This window comes from Buteo buteo, chromosome 5 (genome assembly GCF_964188355.1).
Source record: "Buteo buteo chromosome 5, bButBut1.hap1.1, whole genome shotgun sequence".
In the NCBI taxonomy this organism is placed as follows: Eukaryota; Metazoa; Chordata; class Aves; order Accipitriformes; family Accipitridae; genus Buteo; species Buteo buteo.
In genome coordinates, this window is record NC_134175.1 from 43,094,619 (window position 1) to 43,119,125 (window position 24,507).

Genomic DNA, 24,507 nt, shown 5'->3' on the forward strand with positions numbered 1-24,507 from the left:
AAGGAAAACACAAAGGAGCAAGGTTTCGCCTGGAGCCACGACCATGACCTGGGACCCAGAGATGCCCATCTCCAGGATGTCCATGCCAGAGCCTGCAGCACAGGAGTTATTTCCAAGCATATTTTTCTCACTCTCTGATCGGATTTGGAATCGACAAAGCATCTCCTCCTATTTCAACAGCAACCCAGCAGACGCTGCCAGAAGCAATATATAGACACCACTGCAATTCTTATTGATATATCATCAGAAAACTGCATTTCTTAAGAAGCCCTGCAACAACCACTGGAACTAGGGGATGGACACCTTGATCCTACAGAAGTCATTTTGACCACTGGCATGCAGACAAAGACCTTGTTTAAAATGTAGCAAAAACTTATTTCATTACCTGAGGAGTAGCTAAAAAATAATAATATAACCCTTAAGCTTAAAATCTCTGTTAGGAACCCAGCTGAAAAATAAATTCATAATCATTTTCAGATACTTATTTTAAAAATATTGATGATGTATTAATATAAGCTTGTGAGTTTAAAGCCATTCTCCTAAGTTCGCTGAGAGTTCAGACAAAATCAAAACAGGCAGAGACGCACGTCATCTCTGCTCTGTGCCACTGAACTGGAGCCCAAAGCAGTCAGGCCCCTTTCTGCTTCTTCTCAATCACTGTGACTCACAGCGTGCTCCAGAAAGAGATAATATTATTTCTAGAGAGAGACTGTATCTTCAGCGTCTGCTGAGAAGTCCCCTAACTAAATAAAAGAAACTGGAGCTGCTAATATTTATTCATAGTATTGAGCTTCTTACATGCACAGAGATACACACACACACACTCATTTCCACTGGAACAAAAAGTTTAAGCAAAATTCAGGCAACATATGCCACATAAAGAACAGTACCTCTGCAGGAGTGGTCCATCTTGTTGTATTTGAAGTACCCACTTTTGCATTGGCAGAGCGCGACTCCATCAAAGTCGGTGCATTCAGAAGTCTCCTTGTCGCATTCGGGGTCTTTCTGCTTGCACAAGCTGCCAACTGTTGGGAAGAGGCAGCCAATATCAGCCCAGTTCTCTCTGAACCCACAGTTATGCACATTTGCTTTCCCCAGGCATCACATTCAGCTCATGTGCTGCTTTAATCTCTTTTCTTTTTTTTTTTAAATAATATTTGTTCCATTAGGAGACAGTCAACATTACACAATGTCAGCATTTCTTACGTATCTACCATCATTTGTACAGGCAAATAGAGGGGGCAAGTAATAAATGCTTCAGCTTGGGGGCAGAAGGAGAAATGAAAAAGAAAAAATTGGTTTGGCTCAAGCTGGAACACATTCACCCCCTGAGACAGTTCAACAAATCAATTTTTAAGTTTATAGCAAGCAAAACATTTTGCTCAGCCCAAAACAACTTTTTTTCCATTTCAGTATTAAGCACTGCATTTCTTAATTTTTCAAACAAAGAATCTCTCCTTTCATTTACATTACTTTGAAGCAGTGTTTTACTTTATAAAGTCAGATTTGTTACAATGAGTATTCAGCAAAACTGTGGGTAAATGATGATAATTGTGTCATCGAATTTACATTTTTGACTGGGAGGTCAGACTAAATGGAATGAACAAATGAAAAAATATTCATGAGAAATAGGATTTTATGGAAAATATGTCACTCATTTGGCACTGACCTTTTATAAACCTCTCCCTGTTAGATGCATCATCTTTTTTTTTTTTTATCTGACATCTTTTCATTAAGTACTTACACAAGAACATAACTTGTTCCTTATTCTGCTTATTTCAAGTCAGAAGTAGACTTTACCAGAAGCACTGTATCAGAGGTAATATCAGGCTAGATATAATCTGAGTGGGTCTACCAAAATAATTTAATGCAATCCGTGGTGGAGTGTGGCTTTAAAATATGGCACGTTAAAATAAAAGCACTTGCTAAATTTCTCATCTTCACGTTTACTTTGCCAAAGTGATCCGAGGGGTTTCCCACTACAGCCAGGCTAAGCACTGCTGCCCTTCATCCTCAAAGCCAAACCTCGAAGCCTCGAACCCCAAAGTCACAGAGCTCTGCATGCAGAAGTCTCCCTGCAGGAGCCCATCTTTCAAGGGTGCTCACTCCCTGCATCCTGCGGGTACCTCTTCCTGCCCAAATCTCCTCTATCACTCCCCTGGAAAGGGAGGACCAGGAGGTGCAGGGCACGGGGCCGCCACCACCGATAGGGTCCACCTGGAGAAGGTCCTGCACAACACTGATGCGCTTCTCCAGGTCTCTCTGTGCCACAACCACGTTCCCCTTCAGCAGGTAGAAGACTGGTACAGAAATCAAAAGCTTTTAATTGTGAACCATTTTTACACCCTGCAACACTGAAATTGGGCAGGCAGGAGAGCGCAGGTCCCCGCGTAGCCTCCAGCAGCTCAAATTGACTTCACTGGGGGGGTTTGTCTTTTGGCTTTCACGCGGTTTCCCCGACTGCGGGTGGAATTAAGACTTATGGGGTTTTGATCTGGCCGGGGCCCGGTGTCATATCCCAGAGATGAAAGGCTGCCCTACAATGCTTCTAATCCTGTGCTGTGTGATGCTTTCACAGAGAGGCAGATTTCTCACACATGTGGTGAAGATAAGGCTTGATATCTGTGTCGCTTTTGTACTGCGAGGCTCTTAAGATGACTGCCATTTAAATAAGATAAAAAAAGATTCAGAGGGGTTTTTCCAAACACCAAAATCTTTCTCCCCCTGTTATAAAAGAAGCCAAATAAAACATCCCTTTCCCCTCTCATCACAGTCGCTCCAGATATTTACCTCTGTGGAGTGGTTTCAGGCTGGAGATGAATTGGCAGGCTTCGGTGGGGGATTTGCAAGCTCGAATGTAGCTTTTCACACTGCTGACAACATCGTAGAAAGTCACGTTGGATGCTAAAGAGAACGTGGATTGCACTGAAACATGCACAAAATTTGCCTCCCTAACAGAAAACAAAACAAAACAGCCCTGAGTACCACGGGTCAGTCTGATGTCATCGTCAGCACCTTATACATAGGACTCTTATTAAAGCAAGCGATGCTTATCGCAGACACAATATTACATACATACTGAAACAGCCATGCATTGTAACAGACCTTAAAAACAAGACAAACTTACACAGAGAGGTAAATCTGGGGCTGGAAGGGGTGCTGGTAGCTCACGTTGAAACCAGCCATAAATCCCTCCTTTTGCCAGCTCACAAGCCCGTCCCCAGGCCCCTCAGGCCCCGAGGAGGGTACCAGGAGAGCTGGGCAAGGTGGTCAGGCATTCCCCACGCCCTGCGCTGCCGCTGGGCCAGATTGCATCAAATCCAGCACTGACTCAGAATGGAGAACGTGGATCTGAAGTTGAACATCCCAAACAATCGAGTTTCTCATTCTTCCCCTGGTAGCCTTAGCCTTACCTGGTCGCCTTAACGGTGGAGTGGTGGTACCCCGGCAAGCCCGACAGTGATGCATTGAGCTGCAAGGAAGGAGAGAGCAGCTGTTAGTGTCCTGGGAGATGATGGAGGGAGGCAGCCCAGCGGGACGCAGCACGGGACAGCCCTCCTGGGTCACCAACACCATCCCCTGCATTCGCCAGAGCTGCCTGCTGAGCCTGAGGGGGTTCTGAGCATCCCAGCAGTTCATCTGCTCAATAAGAAAGATGCGCCGTCCCGTTGCTAGCAAGGGACAGCCAAAGTCACCATCACGCAGCCTTGGACAGGAACGACGACCTGGGGATTTTAACATGAGCATCTGCCTGGGGCCCCACTGTGCAATGACTGCAAAGGCCAAGGATGAGCCAGAAGCCAGTGGGGATAGAGCCCCGTGCGAGGCCGAGCTCAAAGCGGCACCCTTGGAGACTGCACATCTTCCAAGGAGCTTCCCTTCCCCTGGATCCGCGCGGTTGTTTTTTTTCACTCCTCAGCACAAGCCGTGCAGGCAGCATCAAGGCGACTCACCGCAGCTCCCCCCTCCTTTGGCAGCATCTCCAAATCACCTACTCCAAAAAGAGTTGGGATGAACAGCAGCCAGCCCAGGAAATGCTAACAGGACAAACTCATGCATGCAATGATCTCGCTAAAAAAATGCATAGAGACGTACCTCTCCCCAGCCCAGGGGTCTTTTTGGAGCAATGGATGGCACAGCATATAGGGAAGCCACCAGATCAGCCAGCACTTGCTCTCAACTGGCCGAGGGCCACATGGTCGCGATAGCATGGCTGGGAAACTCCACCAAAAGGAAGGTATGTTTGGGTGGGTGCTGCTGCTGTGCTTCACCCCGTAGGGTTTGGCTAAGAGCAAGGTGGCATCACCTGCAGTCCAACCCACCCCAGCACCTGTGAGATTTACTGATGAACGGTGAAGCCCAGAGTTACTGTTTTAATGTTTGACCTTGGAGGAGCACTAATGCCCTTCTGAGGTCTGGAAAAGGTGATGCAGCCAGAAGACACTGGGAAAGGATGGAGGCTATAGAAGCGTGAACCCAGACACACCACTTCATGAAAAAGGCTTCAGGATTTTCAGGGCAGATGTGCTGTCTTAAGCCCCATAGGAGCCAGATCACTCTGCTGCTGTCTTGACAGCCAGGGCAGGGCAGGGGAGAGAAGCGTGCTGAGATTTAAAAGTGTACACGTCACCAGTCCTACTTACACCAGACCAGGATGGTTCAACGATTAAAAAAGCTAAATCCATGCTGCAGAGTCTTGCAGCTTCCCGTGACAACCGCACGAGAAGCGAAGGGGACCTGTTCCATCAGCATTGCCAAAGTCCTGGCAAGGACACTCACCATTGACAGGATTTCACCCTCGACGTGGACGAGCTCTGCATACTTCCCATGGGTAATATTAAGTTTCAGGGGGACCTGGCCGATAAATATTCTTACTAAAAAGGAGAATAAGACAAGTTAGTCGGAACATATGTCTCTGTGTCATGTGTAGTTGTGGTTTCATCTGCCTTACGTGAGAGACTGTCTGCATGGAAAACCCCTTCATGCAGCGAACAGAAAACTCACATCTGAGAGTCACTACCCCAATAAAGCAAAGTCCCAGCCTTCAGATTTTTCCCAAGGGTTGCTGCGATGTTCCTACAGCCCCAGTCAAATTCCAGAGCTCAACACTGCTGAACAGCCAGCATTTCACCGCAGTGTTCATACATTTCATATAGAAACACAGACTAATTTAAAAGGACCCCCGAACACAGAGAGAGCTGGGTAAACTTAGTTACAAGACAGTTCCAGGTACCAAAGCTATTTATAATAATTTGGGGTAAACGTGTCAAATCTCTTACCCCTCCCTGCAATGGAAAGAAAGCAAATCAGCAAGTCAAAATAAAGCACTGTAGAAAGGACATTTTCATTTTTCAAATTGTTGGACAGAATGAGCAATGACATTTGAAAAGAGGTCCAAAAGATGCATTTTTCCATGCTTAGATTCATATTTGATTCATGGCAGCAGAATGCAATAATCCGAGTTGTCCAGACTCGGAGAGATAATATCCCTAAATCTTGTATTAAGTGTCATGAGATACTCGGTGGAAATGAGAACTCAGAGCTCCAGTTTTATGTTCTGCCAGAAAAACAAATACAGTTGCAGATAACATTATAAAGCCTCCAATTCTTTCCCATTTTTTCCCATCCACAGAGCCTATCTTCACCACAAATTTTATACCAGACAGTTCTAACGTAACAACTCTGGGTAAAAATTAGATGAGAATCACCTTCACAGTATTTATATAAGCTGCCCGTATCCCAGTTCAAGGCATAATCAAAACAACTCTCTAAATTAGAAGCTGACACATTCCAACTTGAAGAAATGTTTCAAAACACCCTTCAGGGACACCTCACCCATGTTTCCTTAGCAAAATTTCCATGCTTCTAATCCTCACTGATTAAGGGTCAGAAGAAACTCTAGCAAAACAAATTCCCCTTTACAATGGGACATTGTAAGTCCTCGAGATTGAGAGTCCTCTAATAGAAAGGAAGGGGTCAGAACCTGAGTTCCAACTAATAACTGTGCTGCATGAAAAATGCTAAAGGTACGAAACAAGACCTTGATCTTACAAAGACTTTCACGGCTGCTTAATTTTCTGCACATGGCTGATCCCGCTGAAGCCAGGTTACACAATAGCCCCACTCACTTCTCCCAAGTCAAGCACCGTCGCCCGGGTTTGCAGAGCTGGGAGCTACGATAAGCTGCTGAATGCTTTTTGGGAGTTGTAAAACACATTGGGAACAGAAGGGGCACATCTGTCCTTACTAACAAGCCTGAGCCCCCCTCTCTGTGGCTGTGTTTTTAAGAAACCCTCAGCTATCACTGTGCCTGCTCCCCACGGCAGCCCAACACGACAGGCATTAGACGCTGCACTTGTATAAACAGTAAAAGGCTCTTGTTAAAAGTGGTGGTTGGGAGGAACAGTAAGCTCCCAAAGTAGTCTGAGCCTAGGTTAATTTATTTTAGAAGATTACAGATAATTATTTCCATCTTTTTCTCCCCTGGTTTTTCACTTTTGTTTTCTTACCTAAATTGCACTTTCCTTTTTCCAGCTCATATCCAAGAGGACACTGACAGATATAGGAGCCACGGGTGTTGTTGCAGGTGGCCAGCGCAGGACAAGGGTTGGAAAGACATTTATCCACATCTACAAAAGCAGAAAAAAACCCAGGCTAGAGTTACGGAATCACAAAAATCATCAACTGTTGGGCTAAAAAAGGTCAGCTTGGCTCCTCTTCTGTGACCCCCTGAGCATTATCAGATGCTTCATTGCATCATTTGCACTTACTATTTAGCCTGTTCTTAATTATTCCGTTGGAGCTGAAAGAATAAATACAAACCACTTTCTTGTGAGTATTCATTCAAAAGCCCTTGGGATCCAGTGTTGATCCATGTTAATGTGAGCACCCAGCTTGTCTGCAGCACTGCTTATCTGCAGATCTCAGGGTGCTTTTCAAAGACAAACAACCCTACAGTCATGGATGGAAAGACCGAAGAAAGGACCTCGACAGACAGAGCTAGACACGGGAGCACAGGCTCCTTCACCAAACTCCTGCCCTTTTCACCCAAGCCCTGTTTCCGTGATCCAAAGCTAGTGCTTGAACACTGATGCGGTCTGTAGGTTACCCAGCGACGGTGGAGGCACACCTGGCTGCCCTCACCTCCTTTACCGGGGTTGCAGCCTCCTCCGTGCTGGGCTGGGGATGGTCACAGCAGCGATACCTGTCTGTGCCAGCGCTCATAATGCACTTCCCGCTGGGTGAGCAAGGGCTTGGGAAGCAGACGCCGACTGTGAAATACGGAGTATCAGGGGATTAATGACTGTAGGCTCAGATGCTTCATAGATTAGCCAACTCCAACTGCAAATTCTGGAGAAGATAGCCAATACTTCCCTTTGAAAAAATCCCATGTCCTGGTCAAAAATGATCCTCTTGCTGTGTGTGTGACTCACACGAGCACATATGCATGTCACACATGTGTGCAAGGGCAGACCGTAGGCAGGGCTCTGGACTTGTCGGTGACAAAGTGCTACAAGACAAGCAAGACAGCTTACACACCACTCGTACCTACTTTGCGGCTGCTGCCAAGCACTGCAGCAGAGGCAGTGAGGATGGGCTTTGTGGTTAAAGCAAAAAGCACAAGAGCCAAAGCCGTGCGTGTATTTCTGACAGTGCCGCGATCCCCTCTGGCATCACGCAGGCCCTGCAGACCAGACAGTCCTGAGCCAACCTCTGCGTCAGGACACACACCATTTGACGCAACGTCCATGTCTCGACGAGCCTGGCATAGCTACCTCAGCATCAGCGAGAAGGAGATTTTGCTGATCTAAGCAGCCAGAAATGAGTGGGCATATTTTAAAACATTGGCTTTCACCTTGCCATCCTTCAGTGTACAGTGGGGACAAGGGCAGCTTCTTCTCTCACGGCATTGAGTGCCCACGTACAAAGCACCATATCCAAGGCAGCAAAAGGATCTTTTGCCTTCTGGTAAATGGCAAAACTTGGTATTTAAAGGAAAGAGTAAATTGGCAAAAGTGTGAATCAGTTGGTAAAAGGGATATGTTACCTTAATTTTTCAATTAAAAAAAAAATCCATTCCCCTACAGTGAATTTTTTTGCATGAAGCCATAGCTATAATTAAAACTAATCAGCCTGAGGAATAACCTTTAAATACTTAATTACTGGATGAAATATATACTATTGCCAGTATTTCACCAAGATTAATGCAATTAGCACACACAATATCCCACAGTGGCACGAGGGCCAGGCTCCTGAACTTTAAACACACAGTCGGTTTCCATTCATATAAAACTTTGGTCAATTTATTTATGTGAGAAGATACGGAGCCTGGCAGCGGTAATAAATGATTGTGACAACACACTCAGGAAAGCTACAGCACGTAGCCTACCAGGAAAAGCAACAGGCCCTTGAGTAGGAGATTATTTAGTGAGGTGGGGAGAAAATGACCATAGGTCATTATAACAGAAGTTCCAACACAAATAGCAAGTGCTGGCCAACAGCCTTTTCTCATGAATAAGATAGATATTGATCAACATTGATTGAAATTGTCGACCGTTCAACAAATATAAAATGTATCCTATGTTTACCTGGAAGGCCAGTCAGCTTTGTTTTCTTAAAATTCTCAAATTTCAGCTTAACATTTCTATCAGAAATGTTCACCAAAATGCTCACCCTTTTCCAGCAGTTCAGCTTGATTGCTAAACCCTTAGCGTAAAAATACCAACGTGGAGACCGAGTTCTTATCCTCAAACGCTGCTGCCCACAGACTTGTCATACATACATACATAACCCTTCAAAGACCCTTAAAGTGGCACCCAGGTGTTCCTAGCCCCCTTGTCCCCAGCCCCACCACTGATGAGCACCATTAGACATGTTACCTGTTGCCGGAGACGACATCCTCAGCCTGGCCGTGCTACTCGACAGAGGAACAGTGGTTGATTTGGTAGCAGCCAAAGTAGTTGCCATGCTTACAGTGGTCTTGCTGGTTGGAGGGACTTCAGAAGGACTCGTAACAGGGATGTGTTCCTCGGTGACTTTACCAGGCCTTGCGGTGGTGGGATCCACAGCTTCTGTGCTTTCACCAGTGGTATACCCGTGCTTAGTGGCAGCTGGCGTTTGAGCTCTGTGGGCTTTCACGGTGCTAGCATCACCTGGGGTGGGCTGGCGACCAGCCAGCGTTGTCAGCACAGGAGGATTCACCGTGGTCAGTGCTACCGCAGGGACGGTGACACTGCGGTTTGTTGCACTTGGTGAGGGACTAAGGGGAGCACCCGTTGGCCCAGCCCGTGGGGCATCGCCGGCCGTGGTGAGCAGCGGCGTTGCCTTCCCAAAGGTGCCCCCCCGAGCAGTGGCAGCTCTCGGCAAGGCGGTCTCCGTTACCGTTGCGGGAACGGACACGGACATGATGTGTCCACCAAGCTGGTCTGTGGGTGCTGTAGGGAGAGGAGACCCAGTGGAGGTGAAGGCGGTGCTGTTTTGGGGCTGGTGCGTGACATTGTGCTTGTTGGAACCTCTGGGAGAGCTCCCAGCCACGGCGGCTGTGGAGGGCACCCGCCTGACCACAGTCGTAGCTACAGAGGTGCTTGCTTGATCACTGTCGTTGGACTGCGAGACAGAGGATGGTGACGAAAACAGAGGCAATAAAGATGCTAATGAATAAGATGGGGAAAGCAATGAGGAAGTGGGCAAGGAGGACGACAAAGCCTGCAGAGGGGGGGAAGATGCCATCACAGAGGACGAGAGTGGCTCAGATGATTCTGATGATGTAAACAGATAAGTTGGCGGTGGTGTTGACAGCGAGTGACGCAGCGATGATGGTGAGGAAGAGGCTGGAAATGCTGACGAAGATAGAGATGGTCTACCAGTGGTCAACAACTCAGAGTCAGTGTTGAAAAGAGTTGTATTTTGTACGCTGCCTGCAGAAGCAGAAGTCAACGGTTTGGAAGAGTGTACCAGCAACGGCTCTGTAGATGGTTCAACAAAACTGCCATCGCTGGATACGTTGCTCCTCCTGTCCTGCGCCACAGAAGATTTTGATGAATCAGAAGGGCTGGAAATTTCAGCAAAAAAGGTGGAACTTTCTGAGGAGTCAGCAGAGGTGCTGCTATTCGAGATGGACAGAAGGGTCCTTTCTCCTCCTCTGGTATATGTGGTTGAAATGTATGTGCCATCCGTATGAGAAACCGAGGTCCTTTTCTCAGCATCAACGCTACTGACTGGCTGATGGCTACTTGAAAAGCCTGGAGTAAAAGGACAAAATACATTAGAAAGACAGAGTAATATGAAAGTATTTTGATGTCACATTAAAATCACTTGCTAAATACATAAAATGTTCTTGTCAGTGAACTGGTCCATGCTCTTCTAAAAATTTAGAGCACCATCCAAGCATGGATATTGAAATATGAGACTTCTGCACTCCTTAACTGATTCTAAAATTATGAACTTGGACAGACAAAAGGCTCCCGTGAAACTCGTAGTTTTCTAAAACACTGTTCTTCCAGTATTGCTTTTCTAATGTGACTGAGCACTTATCGTTCCATGATATTTTGTGGCAAGCTAAGCAGGAAAAACCATCTGTTCCCTTTATCACCCAGAATTTATGAAATTCATATCCTCTCCCTCTCATCCTCCATTCCCAACTAAAGAATATCCATCTTCTTCAGTTGATTTGTTTTTAGACACAGTGAACTTCATGCCTCTGCAGGATGAAATTATTACATTATGTTAATTTGCAGCTTATCATGAACTCATTGATTGAAAACTTTGCAGTCAGGAAATCCTAAATGAGTAGCACATCAGTGTGCAAAAAAATCAGATTATTTAGCATAAAAGGTGCAGTCAATCTTCTAATATGAATTTCAGGATGTACAGCTACATTCATCAATCTCTAAAAATAAAAAATAGGGTATTGATAATTTGGTTTAATTCTAGAATTTACTTAGGTCATCATGAAACACTTCTGAAAGCATCACCCAAAAGAACCCGGTTAGGATGCAAAAAAATAACGCGGCCATCAAAACAGAAGAGTTTCCCTGCTCAGGTTCATGGCTTCACTTCTGGAATGATTCCCCAGCTGGGTGGGGTCTGGCTTTGAGTCCTTTGATGAAAATAGCCCCCTGAGTGAACCCGCAGGTGGCATCGCGTGTATTAACGAATGAGAACTTTGTATACAACATAGATAAACGCAGGCCAATGTGAACTTCCCCCTCCCAAAATGTACACCGGGAGACACTAACTTGTGAGATCATTTTGGAAAGAAGAGTACGTAGGTATCTTGGAAGAACGTGTGAAGAGTGTCTCTGTCGCAAAGCCCGCGAAGCCCCCGCTGCTGGTGGAGGTGTTGGCTGTCCGGCTCTGCTCCGCCGACGCAGGCTGAGCCGGCCCCGGAGAGCTGGTGGTTTCGGCGTAGGAAGCGGAGCTCTCCGTGCCACCGGCCAGCGTGCCATCCGTCACCGAGCGCAGCGTCCTTTCTCCACCGCCAGCAGACGTGGATGAACTGTACGCAGGATCAGTGATGGAGCTGGACATCCTTTCCCCAGCACTCGAGCTGCTTAGGGAGTGATGGCTGCTGCCCACGGCTGGAATAGGATCAAAAAGCAGGCATCTGATTTTATCATCTCAGAGCAGAGAGCACTTGTGAGTTTTACAATAATTCTGTTTGGAAATGCAGATTAATAAAATTGCACAGGTAAACACAGATTAAATACAGATTAAGTAGGTCTTACACATCTATCACCTTAAATGTGGATTTAACACATAAAGCCTACTCCAAAGAAACAGGACTGTCCAAATACAGAAAGGACAATTGGTACCATTACAGTCATAATGGCATATTTATGTTATTTATAATTATCACCCCAACCCAGGCAGGTAGTAGATGTGTCCTACAGCAGAAAGCTACACATCTCATACCTGAGACTTTTTTGTTAAGCATCAACAGCTGCAGATATACAACACCAAGGTGCAGAATCACTACTGCTTATAAATCCTGCCCATGATACCTGCAACAGCTCTGACACACGTTGGTGGTCATATCAACCCCGTGGAAGAGGGGAAGGGAGAGGCAGTGGGTTTTTTCCCAATTCAAATGCCATCCCAGAGTTCAGAAAAACTCACTGGAAGGTTCACCAGCGGCTGAGAAGTAGGTGGAGACCCTGGATGAAAGGGTGACCTTGGGGTCTGGGTACCCTGCTTGGCTGGAGGAGACGTGTCCCACTCCAGGCCATGCTGTGGAGGATGGGAAGGGGCCGGTGCTGGGCTCCCCATCTGTGTCCGGGTGAGACGTGGGGCTTTCCGCTGCTGTGCTCCACGTGCCACGGTTAGCTGCAGCCTGAGATGTCCCCTCCTTCTGGCTGGAGAGTGTGGTCGAGATGTACGTGGTCTCAGTAGGAGCACCAGAAACTCTTCTTCCTCTCTCTGGAATTGCAAACAAAAGATATACACGGATATATATATATATATATAAAAATATATGTTTTGTATATTGATAATACCTTTGAGGTCTCTACAGGGACTAAAATCTGAGTATTTCAATCCCCACAGCAGAGGTGGCACTTGGTGATCAGCATCACTTATTTGCTAAGTGGGGTTCCCAGGCAATCTGTACTTTTCCTCTTTACACCAGAAAAATAAAACAGATTGGGGTGCATGGCATTTCCGAAGAACAGTGGCAGGGAGGTAGGACCTGGTCTTGAATGTCCTGCAGAAAATTCCCTTCAGCGGATCAGTGGGTTTCAAACCAGCTCTGTTGGGACCATGGCAGCAGAGCTGAGGCTGAAACACACGATAACTGGGATATAAGGGATGGCGAAAGATCTACCGATCCCTTGCCACATGTTGTGCCAGGCTCCCCTGGTTGGAGGGCTGAGGTCAAGGCTCCATAGCAGCCTTCACATGTGGCCCAGGAGAGCTGCCTGGCCACCCAGTTCCCAAGAGGAGAAGCGCTGCCCCAAGTACTGCCTGGTGAATAACTCGCCAACCTTGCAGCGCTCAGACGCCCTTCACTAGAAACCAGGCTTACTAAAAAGGCAAATCTAGTTTAAAGCTAGAAAAGGGAAGGTGAGAGCTCGGGAGGAGGGCGAGGAGGAGGGATGTCCTCCACAGCAAACCAGAAAACCACAAGACCCACCTGAAGCACTTGGTGAAGGCGAAGGCACTGAAACGCTGGGAGAAAACGCAGGCACCGACTTCGTTGGAAGCTCGCCGAGTCCTGCCCCACTCTGCGAAACATCGCTCTGCCTCGCAGGCTCTGTTGCCGATGAGGACGGCAGAAGGACCGTGTCCAAGGAGCTGGTGCAGGGCGGAGCGGGAGGGGAGCTCCCAGCCCTGCTGGATGCTGCGTGGGCGTCTGACACGGGCACCGTGCTCCTCTCCCCACCGCTGGGGGCTATCACGGAGCTGGGCGTGCTGGTGCGAGGGGTGTCGGGCAGGCGTCCTCCTGTAGCTGAGGTCCCTTCTGCTGAGAAAGGGCAAAGCAAAATGGATTTATACACCCTAAGCTATAAACAGGTGGGCGTGCTCTCTTCCATCACCACCCTTAGGCTGACGGCACAGATACAACGTGCAGACGATCCAAACGTGGAGAAAAAGCTAACTGGAGAAGCAAGGCTTTCCTGTGCAAGGAGGGGCTGCTCACAGGAGGACACCCTGCAGAGGGCACTAGGAACAAGTCATGGGAGTGCTGTTGGGTTTGCTTCTCCTCCACCCTGCTCCCGGTGCCGCAGCCCAGCTGCGGGCATCAGGCACCCATGGTGAGCGAGGTGGGGATACAGCGGCACGGGTACTCGAAACAAAGCATGGCAGGCTTGTATGGGATCAGTAAATACTGCATTTGCATCCCAGGGCGAGAGTAAGGAATGACTGGAGTTGCCTTCTGTTTGTATAAACACAGCCAACGGGGCAGTCCTGGAATTGTGCTGTCTCCGAAAACACACCAAAACTTGGGGCCAGACTGCTCTTGCAGTAAGGCTGGGTTTTTCTGGTGACTAAATGCAAAAAAACAGCTAATGCATTTTTCTCTGGAAGTTGAAATTTTCCTCCATAATGCCCAGTGACATTCTCCAGCATCTTCTAGCATGCCCTCACTCCTCCGTACAAAGCAGATGTTTGAGGTCTACAGGTAAAAGCCCCACGGGGATGGCAGAGCTCACCTGGGGAAGCGCTTTCTGAAGAAGATGGCGAGCCTGGGAGCAACAGGTCTGTGGATAACACGGTGGCACCTCTGCCGCCACCACCCTGGGCTCCCAAAGAGCTCTCCTGCCCTGGAGAGCTGATGTTTTCGGTACCAGTGGTGGAAATCTCTGTTGTTTGGGCCAGTCTGGTGCTGGCTGGCAGAGACCTTAACGTCCTCCCTCCACCCTTGGTGGCTGTTGTGGAAACAGAGGTACTAGTGGTAGGGAAATCGGTTCTTCTCTCTGTTGACAGGATGCCGAGTGACACATGGCTGCTTCCAGTAGCTAAGATGTGACAAAGAAACAATTTACATTTTTACACATGTGAAACTACAAATAAACAGACGAGCTTTCTTCTAGTAGCAGCCAGAGGCAGCAAGTACATGCACAAGTAGAAAATATGAGAAGATGTCAATCCAGAGAAAATAGGAAATTTGCAAAGATGTGAATCCTTCCTACAGAAATTTGTCTTCTAAAAACCCCGGTTTGATGCCAAGAAAAGTGCTGTTACATAAAAACTGTTGAACTACTAATGCTGTGCACTTGATTTCACCATTATGTGCCTAAGTGGACTCCATGCTGCTAGAACAAACAAATACCCTAACAACCCAGAAAAGCCTGGAAATCAGTTCAGACAAGGCACAACGCTGATCAGTGTGAAGGTCTTAAAGAAGAAGTCTGAAGAAATGGGATCAGGGGATCAGACCCCTTCAGCACTGCAGCGGACCAAACAGCGGCATGAAGGACCTCAGAGAGCATGTTCAAAGTTGCCTTAAATTTGTTGAGCTGGTTCAATTTCTGGGAAGCAGCATGGCCCAAGGGGTAGGACAGAGGGCAAGAACTGAAGTCTGGTCCCTGGGACCACAGGGACACGGTCTAATCCTTGCTTGCTTAGGTCTCTTGCCTATAAAATGGAGATAGCAACTGGAGATAGTAAAAAAAGAATCGTGATTTGAAAGTTAATTATTTTTCTTGGCATAATGAAACTTTCCACACATCTGCCCTTTCTGTAAAAAACCCAAATCACATTTTTTGGTCAAGAAAGAGCTGAAATATTTCAGACACAAAATCACACACGTCCTTCCAAACAATATATCCTGCATAGCAGAGAAGAGTCAGGCAAGTGTAAGATACAGTAACAGTCCTCTTTTTGTTCACAAGAAAAATGGTATTTCACTCCTAACTTGAGCTCACCTGGGGAAGGACCTTCCGAAGGAGAGTGCGGTAATGAAGGGTCAGCCACCTGCTCAGTGAAATCCGTGATTTCTCTGGACCCAGGAACTCCGTAGATGTCTCCCACAGAAGACGCAGATAAGGATCGGATCGTGCCCAAGGTCCTGTACATGCCACTGCTGGACGAGGAGACTTCTGCTGCCCATCGGCTGGTGCCTGTGGCAGACCCTGGGGGCCTCCCGCCGCTGCCGGTGGCCGTGGCTGAAATGAAAGTGCTGGTGGGAGAGGAAGCAACGGGGTTCTTCTCTGTTGTTGAGCCGTTAACTGGTCGGTCGCTGCTTCTGACACCTAAGATACAATAAAACCAGGTTTGATTTATGCATATTGAGCTATACCTTTGAGGGATTGTTTGTACAGCGTACATTTCTACACTGTTCATTGAGAAACTGAACAGACCAAGCTCTCAAGCTGGAAAAGGTGCTGCTCTGGGAAGAGGTGAATCCCTTAAGTTCAAGCACATGTGGCTTACAAAAAGTCATGAAAATCTCAACTTAAACCCATGTTTTTTAGCTGCAGGCTGTGCACAATACCCAATTTACACATTTAAGCTGCCTTTGAGCCTGTTTAAATAAGGAGTATACACCTCTAACTTCAAACCAAATCCAAAGGATGAGCTAAACCAGGCCTGGTTTACATTTTCTAGTGACAGTCCAGAGAGCCAAGCTGCTGTCTTAGTGCTGGGCTGACGGCACGGCTGTGGGGCCGAGTCCCCCCCAGCACCGGGCACGCAGGGCCGGACACAGCCTCACCCATAAGATGCTCAGAAACCCCCCGGTGCCCCAGCCTGGTGTACGACCCAGCCTGATTTACCCCACATTTAGCAGGCGTGCTGCCCCAGGGCTCTCCCAAACCGCAGCGCTGGGCTTGCCAACATTTCACCAGCTCACCAGGAGCAGGAGCTGCACTCACAGAGCAATGGGCTTAATTGTGAATTGATGGTGAATGGTGGGGCAGAGCTTATTTGGGACCACTCCAAGGGCACAGGGCGAGTCAGCACTGTCGTGGCTGTGGGGACTCCCAAAATGCCGCCGCTCTTACAGACCAGCCTGCGTGGCAGACGCAGCACCAGGCGATGGCTGCAAATCCCCAGCAAACGTGTCTCTGGCAGGGAAAAAGTGCATGCACTTATTTCTAACCAATGGCTGCTTTTCCCAGCATGGGAGTTTCATTAGCAATGAGGACACTGATGTTTTTCACTTTTTCACCCAAAAGCTGAGGTCCACTCCCACCCTTCCCACCAGCCCCGCTGCCAGCCCGACGTAGCCAGTAACAAAAATATCCATGTATCCAATGGTGACTGATGGCCATATCTAAAGAAAAACAGCGTGGGGATGCAAAATCTTGTCCAGCCCCAAAGCAGCCAGCTTTCAGACTAACAAATTTACCTCTGAAAGTACTTTCGGAGGCAGAGAGGGAGCTTGTGAGCAAAGGATCCCCGGGAGGCTCTGGGAGATCGGTGGCTTCCCGTGAGCCATTAGGACGGCGTGTCCCGGTCCCCGAGGAAGAGAGGGTCCCCTGCAAAGAGCTGGTGGGGTTGGTGGCAGAGCCCCTCGTCACCCTGGCTGTGTGGCTGTTTGCAGGGGACCCCGGTGCCCCCGCTGCCACGCTGGGCACGTCAGCGCCGCGGGCGTCCGAGTGCAGCGTCGCCTCTTCTGCAGCAGGGATGCTCTTGGGTTCGTAACTGCTGCTAAAGGCTAAAAAAAGGAGGAAAGAAATATAAAACTGCATACACTGTGAATGAAAACAGCTGGGTAGGCTTCATCCCGCTATCAGTAGATGTAGACAACGTATGTGTGAATATTCAATACGGAAATATTTAATACTGGGAAATCATTAAGACAGGGAAAAAAATGGTCTCTATATAGGAACTCATGAAGTTACTGCTTGCAAAATTCAACTGAAAGTTTTCAAGGAAAATCTATCCTCCTCTTCCAACAAGAATAATATTTATCCATACTTTCATTTCTGTGAAATGTTTTTAAATGTACAGAATGTGCCAAATACAATATTATTCCTCCTTTCTTTAAAATAAAAAGGATGTATTTTGTTTATAAAGAGTCTTTAAATAATGTTCTGAGTTATACAGCTAGCTATCGAAACTCACTTGTGGAAGCGCTTTCCAAAGCAGACGGTGAGCCTGCGAGTAACGGGTCTGTGGCACCTCTGCCACCACCACCCTGGGTTCCCAAAGACATCCCAGGGGACTGGGTCTGGTCGGAAGAGCTGGTGATTTCGGTACCAGAGGTGGAAATCTCTGCTGCATCGGCCAGCCTGGTACTGACTGGCAGAGACCTTAACGTCCTCTCTCCACCCTTGGTGGCTGTTGTGGAAACAGAGGTGCTGGTGGTGGGGAAATCTGAAACTCTCCTCTCCGTGGCCGAGACGTTGGATGGCTGGTAGCTGCTTCCAATGGCTACGGCACAATAAAAAAACCCTGGATTTATACATATGAAATTATAAACAGATGGATCCATTTTCTTCCCAGATGCTTACAGCGCACATGCAGATATTAAGCGTAGGAAGTTTTCAATCTGGACAAAGTGCTTTTCTGGAAAGGCATGAATCCCTTCGTCGCAGGAAGACCTTGCACAAAACCCGGGGCTCGCTGCCAGGACAGCACGGCTTCATGAGAGCCACGGCGGCTCAGCCAGCGGGAAACCACAAGGGACAAGGACTGTGGGGACTTGCCTTTAAATCCCACCTTTGCTCTAAGACTAGTGGAAATAGGCTCAAGCACTCTCAGTTATTTTTTTGTAGCTTGAACACGGCATCGAACAACGAAGGGGGGGAACCTGAGCGCGGCCACATTCCCATATGAGCCTGCAGCTCACTACACTTCCCAGGGCTTAACGGGACACAAGGAAAAATGCTTAAGGAAGCACAAAATAGGGTAAAACAACAAATCGTAGACTAACCGAGCTCACCCGTGGCAGTGCTTTCTGAAGCTGGGTGAGAAGGGGCGGGCCAGTGCTCTGTGGAGGACCCAGGGAAACGTTCCCACGCTGGGGCCACCGAGGAGGGTGCCAAGGCCAGGGGCTGAGCCGCGGAGCCGGGCGCTGCCCTTCGGATACTGGACTTCGGGTTTTCTGCAGCCTCAGCTGTCGTGACAGAGGGAAGGGATGTGTCAGTGTGAGAACCCAACGCTTTCAATAGTTCATGTGGAGTGGGGCAAAGTCTCCGTTTCTGAGCGCTCCAAAAATTAGCTGCTTGCAAAGCAAGTGAGGGGAAGCCGTGAAGCCCAGGAATCTCGAGGTTTTTGTCCTGTACAGGTTGTTGAAGCACAGGCATCTCATCCTGTCTAGCCGAGAGCAAACCCAGCCAGCATGGCCGTGAGTGTGGGTCACCAACACAGCTCAGGTGGGGCTGGGACCTTGCCTTTGCTCTGCAGCTGGCACTGAACCAGCCAAGATACTTCACAGCTGCAGATGCCCACCCTGCAGGAAACATGGTGATAAGGTCCAAAGATCCTTTTTTTTTTTTTTTAAGTGGAAAATGTTGGGGGTTTTGGACCAACTGATTTTTTCCGTTGCTTTTTCCTTCTTTCAGCAGGGAATGTCAGCTAACCATCCAAATAATAACAAAGCGCATGCAAAACACAGCTTCTTCTCTGTTTCAAGAAAGGAAAAGCTATATAAAGGCTTTTTAAAGCTACAAAATGAATCCATGGGCCAGCAAAGCTCACCTCCAAAAGCGCTGTCTGTGGCAGGCGATGCTGTGAGCGAAGGGCTCGTGGAGTCTCCCGTGACATCCCTGGGGTGTAGCATGACGTGATTTGCACCAGTCTGGGTACTGGAAGCTTGGGAGGAGGACTGGGGCTTTCCAGAAGAGCCAGGGAAGGGGGTGCTGGGCAGGGGCTGCAGCGTCCCCCCGCCACTCCCCGAGGGGCTGGGTGAAGTGGCTCCAGTGCCCGTGGGAGGGCTGCCAGGCGGCTTCGTGTCCACCCGGCCTCTCGCCAGTTGAGAGGGGCCGCCGGTGCCTGCAAGGCAATGGGGGAAAGCAAATGAGAGCACAGAGATGGGCTGAGCTGCCCACCCAGCATCCTCCGCTGTCACCCTCCGCCTCCCCCTGCAGCCTACAGTCCCCTCATCTGTACTCTGCCTACAGCAACTTTGTGTTTGGGAGCTGCACCCAGTAATTCATAATTTTCAAGGCCAGGAGAAGCCACATGGATCCTTCTCTCCATCTTCGTGCATGAAGTGAGCCACAAAACTGCCCTGAGCACATGGTGAGGATGTAGGGCTGGATCCGGCACACAAAGCTCTAGCAGTGCAGGGGAGCCAGGCTTAACCGATGCCCAGCTTCTCTGGGGAACAGCATCCCCCTTGTTCCCAGGCTGAACTAGGGTGGCTCACCTGGGCGACGAGTCTCCGCAGATGAAGGTAGCAGCACCGTCCTCGTTGCGTTGTCAAACCCCACCACATCCTGGGCCCCGCCGTGCCCGCCCAGCACCCTCTCAGCCAAATCGGTGCTGACGGCTGCCAAAACCAGCGGCGTCTTCTCAGCAGATGGAAGGGTGCTGGGAGAAGCCAAAGCCCTCTTGCCTCTCTCCCGGCTGCCTGCAGCACGGCGATGGCTTCCAGCGGCTGGAAAGCAACACAGAGTGGGTCATGTTCCCCCTGGACAAGTTAATTTGTCTCGGCTGGGGCAGCAGCAGCATCACCCGCAGTGGTACCCAGCCCTACCATATGCAATAGGTAGGGTCACTGCTGCATCCCCCATGTTTCCTCTATTTAACACAGAGCACATGGCAAGAGGGATTGCTGGGAACAGAGGGCTTCTGGCACAAAAAAATATCGGCATTTCAAAATTTGTCTTCATTTGTACATGGCAAAAGAAACCCAGATTTTTTCAAAAAACATTAAAAATGCAGAAGGCACTAAGGAGGTTACATCAGGACAGCCAGCAGCTGGCAGCCTGGGCATGCCAGCTCCACACTTTAGTCCCTAAGCAGAAAAAAATGAAGAATTAAAAAATTAAAGAAAACTTCTATGCTCATATCTCAGCAAGACACTTATTTCATCCGGGAATATTAAGATAAAAAATAAAGTGGGGACAGGGCAATCAGCACAGCCTTGTCCTTCTGGTGCAGGAAACAGGTTTTGGTTTAGTGCATGCTTAAAAAAGTACACTGGTTTACTCATGACCACAGTCCCACCAAACGTGAAGATTATGAACAAGCCCAAAGGTAAGCGTTCACTTGCACGATTTCCACGCGAGGACCTCAGCTACAAATCATGACACAGCTGCTCAGATATTTTTAACTCAGGCACTTATAATCTAGGTTGGGTTTGTGATGGGGTTCAGCTCCTTCTGAGAGGAGGCATGGGGATGCCGGGGGTCTCCGCTCTGCACGCAGCCTTCAAGCTCCGTGGATGGGCAGGACTCTCTGGAATGCCGCTGGGTGGTGAATAATGACAACAGCAGCTCCCGAGAATCACCTTCATTGTAATGTTAAAAAAACCCCAGCTTTCCTGGGACTGGATGTCTTCCAAAAATCTGAATTTCTAGCAGCAGGTGGGAATACTTCCTAACCCACCAGCTACGCTTGGTCCATGGGCTGGGTACGGCAAACGGGGACACTTGCATCAATAAGACTCACCGGGAGGACGGCTGTGGGCAGGCAGGTGGGTCACTGTCCCAGCAGACAGGCTGTCTGGCGATCCTGCTCCTGGTGGGGTGACATCCCCACCACCGGTGGGGGGACCGATGTGCCCCATGACCCCACTCGCCGCTGGGACCACACCGTGCCTGGCAGACAGCGATGCCCGCTCCCTGCTCCCAGCCAGCATCGTCACCAGCTCCACGCTGTCCAGGAGAGCACCAGAAGTCCTTAACTCCATGTCCGAACTTCTCCTCGCCTGATGGCTGCTTTCGATGACTGAAAGAAAAAACAAGAAAAAAAATTAAAATCCCATCAGCACAGGACGTGCAGGCTTGGCTCATTGGAGTAACACTGAGGCCAAGCTCTGATCTCATTTACACTAGAGAAAATTTTGCATAATCAAAACACAGACATGAAATTTATTTTTGGATTCATACCAGTGGAAATTAGATCGGTCTGTGGGGCCAAATGCTGAAACCCACCTTTGTGCACAAGTTTAATGCAATTCAGCACCCCCATGCTTTTTGTATGTTAGGAGAAATAATCTTTAAAGGAGCAAAAAGAAAGTCTTAAACAAGTAACCGATGGAGATACATGCAGTGTGGAGTCCATGGGAGGAGTGTGTAGGTCTCCAGAGCTGTTGGCCAGCTAGAGCCCAGCACAGCCCGTGTGCCCCATCCCGAGGGCGTGATGGGAGAGGGCCGGGCCCCGCAGCTCTTCCCCTCTCTCCGCTCGGCCAGTGCTTGCTGGATGCCTCATCTCGAATCCCACCACCTCCAGAGACCCGGGATGAAGCTGGCTGAGAACTGCAGGGCAAACAGGAGAGTTGGCACAACCCATCCAGCCACCACAAGGCACCGGGACAGAAGAGATCAATGTATGGTGTGGATGACACTGGCCATCCAGGTGCTGAAGCACCCCAAGGTGACGGACATTTTGGTGTATCTGACATTAATGTCTACCAGAACATGAGAAAAAAGATGCAGAAGAAGTTTGTGCACCTGCAGGTCCATTTTCTGTGAGCAAACACGGCCGGAGCCCCTGCTCCAACCTAAAAGTGTTCGGTCTGCTCTCTTGCTCCTGCTGGAAGGCTGCTCCAAGTTCCCACCTCTCCCATCATCCAGAATAATTTTCTTATTTCATTAGAAAATGAATAAACAAACACATTTATGGAATAAATGTTGGTTCCCAAGCCAGCACAACGCTTTAGCTTAGCTAGCTCTTCTCCTCCCTCCACTTGCTCCCCACTGTGCCGATGTATAACAGCAGCAATCTCATCTCCTCTTTGCACAAGTTTCTTCTGCATTTCTACCATCTGCTGTAGACGGACCCCAAAATGACTTCTCCCAGGGATGTCAATAGGCATTACATGCTTTATGGGATCTCCAAAAGCACACAGATGGCTGTGTGCAGCTCTAGAATATAAACATGTTCCCAAACCAGGTCTTAAGACATTACTCAGTAGCCAACTTCTTGGCTCAATCATTAACACCGACCGCCGGCAGCAGGAGCAGCAGGACTCGGTGCGGTAGCTGTAGCCTCAGCCTTGGCTCTGTCATCCAGCCTGATACTGCCTGGAGCAGAGCATCTAGTGACAGCTGCCGTAAGCAGTTCCAGTGAGATTTGCCGGGGGAATCGGGGTTTCCAGCCCGTGGTACCAGCCAGAGCTGTGCAAGGACTTCCCTGCACGTCGGTCACATGAAAACCAGCAGCAACCATCCCTGCCCTATGTTAGAGCCACGAGGCTTGGCTGGCACTGCAGCCTCAGATGCTCTTCAAAGCCCGCAACAAGTCAAAGCGAGTCCAAATCACGGCTGTGTCATCTGAAACAGCGAGATCCCGGTTTTGCCCATCTTCCTTATAACCAAAACGCAAACTCTGGGCTGGAATAGCCCAACGCACACTCCCACTTGCTGAGTGGGCAGAATGGGAGCCTGGCTAGGGAAACTGCAATGTAGGGTCTGAAGTCTCTCAAGAAATTGAGAAAAATCAGATATTTGGGGAGGGGAACTCTCCCCACTTTGCAGCTCAGAGATCCACAAGGTTATGGGACATGTCCTGCCTGTTGCACACATGGCATCTCAAAATAGGGTTGTGGGTGATACACGGGCAGCAGCTAAAGGCACCGCTCAGTCTCTGCCCGAAAGATCTGATGTTGAAGGTTAAGCTTTGCACACCTCTCCTTGGCCTCCAAGCACTTTCTGTAAGAAAGCTGTGCCTCAGAGAAACACCCACGGGACACCTACTCCTCCTTGCCTTGCGTGTCTCCTTTGGGGTTGCTGTACCTGCCACACCAGAGGTGGCAATTTCAGGAGCGGTCTCCTCTACCCATCTGCAATAGCTTCAGTGGGAACTCAAACAAGAAAAAAAGAGACACATAGGTAGGACAGTCTGCATTTCATCCTGGCAGTCTGAGCACCACGAGGCCGAAGGAGACAAGAGCTGCAGCGGAGCAGAGCCCCTTGGGTGCCTTTACTGGGAGCCCTAGCCGTGGCTGCGCTGCCCACCTCGCCGAGCACACCGAGCAGCCACTGCGAGCCACCTCCTGTCCCATGTAACAAGCGGCTCCTTGTCCCCATTTGGATGAGGGGATGCAAAGTCACAGGGGACGCTTGCTATACTCATTTGCAAGCCAATACCCAGCCTGTAATTGTAACCCGCAAGTCCATTTATAGCAGCCCCGATGCTGAAAAATCTGGGTGTGCTGGAGGGCGGCGCACTGAATTTCTCTCCGTTACGCTCTTGCTAAAAGCTTTCAGCTGTGTAACTCGTGCTTACCATGCCCCAGCAGCCAGCTTTGCTACACAGAAAAAAGGCAAAGCAGCAGATGCTTAAAGAAACCCTTAGGGGATGAGTGTAGACAGGGAAATTTGCTTTCTCAGGTTGCCAAGTCATATGTCAACAAGGGCTCTGGCCAAGCACACTAAAATATATAGCGGGGCACTGCAGCAGGCATTTAATTGCCACTTCTTAAAAATAACCCTGGAAATGCCAGCAAAAACCTTCAGCTACGACCCTTGATTGAATGCAATCTGTTCAAAAGTAAAATACTGCTGTTTGCTTGTCTGGTGGTTGTTTGCCCTGCAAATCCACCTCAGAGTTTTCTCTATCCTCTTTTGGCTCTGCAGAGCGGCTGGGAATAAACCGAAGCAAAACCCTTCCCCTTATCATGGGCGCCAGCAAACCTGGCTTTGAGTGCAGCCAGGGAGTGGATGGGATGAATAAGAAGGTATTATTTACACAGGCTTTTTAGAGTCATCTGGCATTTTTAAGTCTGCCCTGCAAGGTACACCAGGTCCTGGTGCAGGGAGAAAATACTCTCGCCAGCATGGGCTCAGCTCCCCCAGTTTGGCGGGTGCAGAGCGTGAGCTGTGCTGGAAAAGCTAACCCACAGCATGTAGTAAGGAAAGCTGAAAAAATCAGGCTGTTCGACAAAACAGACATGAAATCTCAGCTCATCACGCAGCCACCAAGCCTGCCAGAAGTGCAAGACCACCACAA

The 24,507-nt window shown here is 48.8% G+C and overlaps 1 protein-coding gene across 3 annotated transcripts in view; it reads right to left on the reverse strand.

Annotated features, from left to right (window-relative positions):
• Positions 1-24,507, reverse strand: part of HEG1 (heart development protein with EGF like domains 1) — a 55,849-nt gene that overhangs the window by 15,328 nt on the left and 16,014 nt on the right. The window contains exons 2-18 of one of the 3 annotated variants that reach the window (XM_075028820.1): positions 21,004-21,282; positions 19,757-19,987; positions 19,087-19,380; positions 18,329-18,502; positions 17,509-17,817; positions 16,790-17,098; positions 15,366-15,692; positions 14,151-14,456; positions 13,130-13,459; positions 12,118-12,417; positions 11,238-11,579; positions 8,880-10,241; positions 6,510-6,629; positions 4,780-4,874; positions 3,414-3,472; positions 2,791-2,951; positions 891-1,025 (exon numbers count right to left, since the gene is read on the reverse strand). In XM_075028820.1, the coding sequence (XP_074884921.1) occupies positions 891-1,025; positions 2,791-2,951; positions 3,414-3,472; positions 4,780-4,874; positions 6,510-6,629; positions 8,880-10,241; positions 11,238-11,579; positions 12,118-12,417; positions 13,130-13,459; positions 14,151-14,456; positions 15,366-15,692; positions 16,790-17,098; positions 17,509-17,817; positions 18,329-18,502; positions 19,087-19,380; positions 19,757-19,987; positions 21,004-21,244 (5,095 nt within the window). In that variant the 5' untranslated portion in view covers positions 21,245-21,282. Of the gene's footprint in view, positions 1-890; positions 1,026-2,790; positions 2,952-3,413; positions 3,473-4,779; positions 4,875-6,509; positions 6,630-8,879; positions 10,242-11,237; positions 11,580-12,117; positions 12,418-13,129; positions 13,460-14,150; positions 14,457-15,365; positions 15,693-16,789; positions 17,099-17,508; positions 17,818-18,319; positions 18,503-19,086; positions 19,381-19,756; positions 19,988-21,003; positions 21,283-24,507 lie in introns of all 3 variants that reach the window. The other 2 variants (XM_075028819.1, XM_075028817.1) reach the window with 2 other exon arrangements.